General features: G+C 33.8%; 1 protein-coding gene across 1 annotated transcript in view; it reads right to left on the bottom strand.

Annotated features, from left to right (window-relative positions):
* LOAG_17610 (guanine nucleotide-binding protein alpha-7 subunit) overlaps positions 1 to 3002 on the bottom strand; it is a gene marked incomplete at its 5' end in the record, with an annotated part of 6618 nt that extends 3616 nt beyond the window's left edge. Inside the window, 4 exons of the mRNA XM_020450269.1 lie at positions 145 to 299; positions 1075 to 1216; positions 1578 to 1620; positions 2885 to 3002. Of these exons, the coding sequence (XP_020306076.1) occupies positions 145 to 299; positions 1075 to 1216; positions 1578 to 1620; positions 2885 to 3002 (458 nt within the window). The remainder of the gene's footprint in view (positions 1 to 144; positions 300 to 1074; positions 1217 to 1577; positions 1621 to 2884) is intronic.
* Positions 3003 to 3707: the final 705 nt, after the last annotated feature.

The raw sequence follows: 3707 nt of genomic DNA, 5'->3' as shown, positions 1-3707 counted from the left end.
TTTTTCACTCTTATTCTGTTGTATCTTTCTGAAATCTATCAGCAGAAATCGCGAGAATGAACAAAACTTCAGTTAATAGCAAGGAAAATTGATCTGATGATAATAACGTTGGCAAGCAAATTAATTTTTATATAAAGAACGAACTATTTGGCAGAATCATCGATTTGATATTCATTGGATCGTTTATAGCACTCTCTGACACCGCCATCCGCCCAAAGGCGTTGCATTGCTGCTGATAACTCTTCAACAAGTTCTTCTTTATTGGTATGAACAGTGGCAAATACAAGTTGACTATCACGCTGCAACATTGGGGAAACGAATTACTCCGGAATTTTGGATATTTTAATAATCCTTTACGAATGTTACCCTGTTTATAAAGGATACTTTGCCACATACAAAATCCGGCTAGAGCAAAGCAAACTGTGGTTATCAATTACAATATGTTGTCACCTGCCTTGGTACCCTACAACAGCTACTTTAATTCTGTTTATTTGGCCTTTCCCTGGACACAGCAATCTTTCTAAGTTCCACTTTGATTGCACCGAATTAATTGAAAGTTTAATTAGATATATATACATAAATTTGACTCAATCATACCATTGTAATATATTCGGGACAATGGTATCATGAAGTTTCTGATACATAATCGTAAAGATACGATACTCTAAATGTTCAGTTACTCACAACAATCCCATAGTGAAACGCTAGTTTACTGGGAAAATTTCATCTTAAATAAGCATCCAAGACTACAAACGCAGCTATCTATAAAGGATATCGGCAAACATTTATGAATGAATAACATCATCGTCACCTGCTGAATAACGAACGTCATCGTTATGATATAACGTCAACTGTTCCCATCCACAATCGAAGATTGTAATTTCTCATAAAATCCCCGAAAATTCTATAGCCAAACATTCCTACTGTGCTACCACTTTTGATGGTTTTTAAAATGGAATATTGGAAAACTCTGTCTTGAAGGGAAGAAGTTGGTCTACTGAACCTGCCGACATCAGGTCCTTTCTTTCTATAATGTATCATCATCATCCATAAATTAGAATTAGTGGAACCAACCATTCTTTCGGGATCTTCATATTCAATTTGTAAATAAAACATTGCTCTGAGAATTGCTAGCATGCAATGTATGCAGTTACTGTAAACCACTGGTCTTATCATCTCCAGATCTTGCTGTGAAAATCCATCTTTGTGCAATATCCTGAATAATTACAAACATAGCACTTATAATATTCAAACACTCCTCATCCTCTACTTTGAATTTTCTTAAATTCTTTCTGAAATTCTGTTATACTTTTCAAAACATTTCCAGGGGATAAATATTAGTACTGACAACTTTTATCATTTCCCCTAAAAACTGCATGTCACTTTAAGGAGGATGCATAACAAACGCTATTGAATGATCTGAAGGAGTGCAGTTTGTGCCAATTTTTAATATTTTTACTTTGTGGTATCCAGAATTCAAGCCATAAACAAATTTATTTGGCTTGCTAAGATTCTGAAGTACATCGAATAAATAAACACTATTGATATTGATATAAGGTATTTAGCGCTTTACAGACCTCATTTGCTTGAGTATTGTACTTTTCCCACTTTCACCAGCTCCTGGAATTATTCATATTAAATTATTTTTCAATTTGCAGGGATATATAATATGAAGATTGTTAGGATGGAAATATATTCCCAAGTTATGTGACAAAGTTTGTTAAAAAGATATTGAAGACGATGAGTGCAAAAAGATGTGGAAGCGAAGGGAGAATTAATAAGAAGTAATGTTGTATGATAGGACATATTGCTTAGTATAATTTAACTTTCATTTCATGGTTCAACTTCAGAATTGAATGATAAATCACAAAACAATATGTATCATTACGAATTGCATAATGCCTACATTTTGTTGATACATAGCACTTCTAAATTATTCGTTATTTAAAAATAACTTCAAGTTTCTTTTACAATACTATGATGAGATGCACAATGAAATGATGACTGCAGCATAGAATCATTAAAAAACAACCCAAAAAAGTATTCATCTAAAGAACTAATATTCAAATGCAAATTTTAGGACAAGGACAGTAAAATGATGCTTTATCAGTGCAGACCAAAAGATTCTGGATATAATAAGGAAATTCATAGTTCTATTGAAGCAACTGCAGTAGTTTTAAATACTAGTGCTATATTGCTGGGTACTGTTACTGAATAATATCTAACAATTAATCGAAAAAGTCTCGTCCCAATTAAACAGTGTTCGATTTTAAACTGAAGAAAACGTCTTGAAAATGGCTGCTTAACAAATAGTAAAAATAATCGGTTCAACCCTTTGAAATGGCTACAGGATTCTTTGTAATAAGGAACTGAAACTGTTGTTTATGGTTTTCATTCATTTAAGTGTCACAACACGAACACTACTGATATTTATTCACTTAATTTATTCAAATTTAAAAACTAGCCCCTCTTCAACATTACATGGTAAGAGGACGATGTTCTGAAATTTCTATAATTTTCAGTGATTAGTTCAAATTTGATGAACAATAGCTACTACAGCAAATATCGCTTTATACGACAAGAAAGCATCAACAGAGAAAAGGCTTCAAAGGTGAAGTGGAAGCGTATTATGATTGTGAAGTTTGAAGCCATTTAGATGGTACCATAAGGAAGTATCCATTGTTCATCGAGAATTCAATGGTTAATTTTGTAAATTTGCCTTATTTTGAAAAACAGTGATACCCATCAACAGTTTTCACTTATTACCACATCAAATTCTAAGTCTGTGATGTTAGAGTTATGTTTAGGATAAGACTTAATCGGAAATTCTATTGAAATGATGAAAAATGCGGTATAGATGAAGATTTTTAGATGTCGGACGTACCTAGTAAAAGAAGTTTAATGATACGAAGTGACATTGACTGATCTTTTTTGATTTGCTCATCGATTCGACGGTTCAAATTCTTCTGATCTTTTTGGTCGCGTGAGGTGCAATGACCCATGGTGCCAACAATACGTTACAATTCAAATTGTACCACCAAAAGCACGATAAATTGTTATGTGCAGAAGCAGAAAAAAGAAATAGACCCGAAACAAAGCCGAAATATTAGATCTAGATCAGAGGTTATTGGTAACTATAATTTAAATAATGGCGTAATTTTACCAGAGAATTTGAATTATCATGCGGTTATTTATTAATAGTAGCAGCACTGATGGAGAATTCAAGGATTTATATAGAACTGGACAGGTAAGAGATCAGTTGCGCAATCATAACTTTTGGTGTGATTCACTGACTGATCATTGACATCGGACAATACGGTTCAGCTACCGATTTTTCTGTCTCCCTAATGAATCAGTAAGGAGCGAATGAAAAGTTTGTTTCGGTTTTTCAGCAGCAGCGGAGAATGAAAACATATGCGGCTGATAAATCAATTGAAAGAATTGAAGCTGAAACAGTCGCTGATAATGATGGCGGCAACCGCAGTCCTCATTAATAACGACAAACGTGTTGTTACTGCTGTTGTTGATGATGATATAATTGATGAGGAAGAAGAGCAGGATAAGGATGACCCTTAGGAGTACTTACCCTGGCATATTTCTCTAACTCTAATCCACTGTTGCTTCCTCATAGACGTTGCTTTTTTTTGATATGATTTGATGCTATTTCGTTAAGTGACTGTTGCTGAGGTGAAAACGCTTCGCTGAAA

Source organism: Loa loa (genome assembly GCF_000183805.2).
Source record: "Loa loa unplaced genomic scaffold supercont3.102, whole genome shotgun sequence".
NCBI lineage: Eukaryota > Metazoa > Nematoda > Chromadorea > Rhabditida > Onchocercidae > Loa > Loa loa.
The sequence above is the reverse complement of the archived record's forward strand: the minus strand, read 5'-3'. Positions and strand labels throughout refer to the sequence as shown.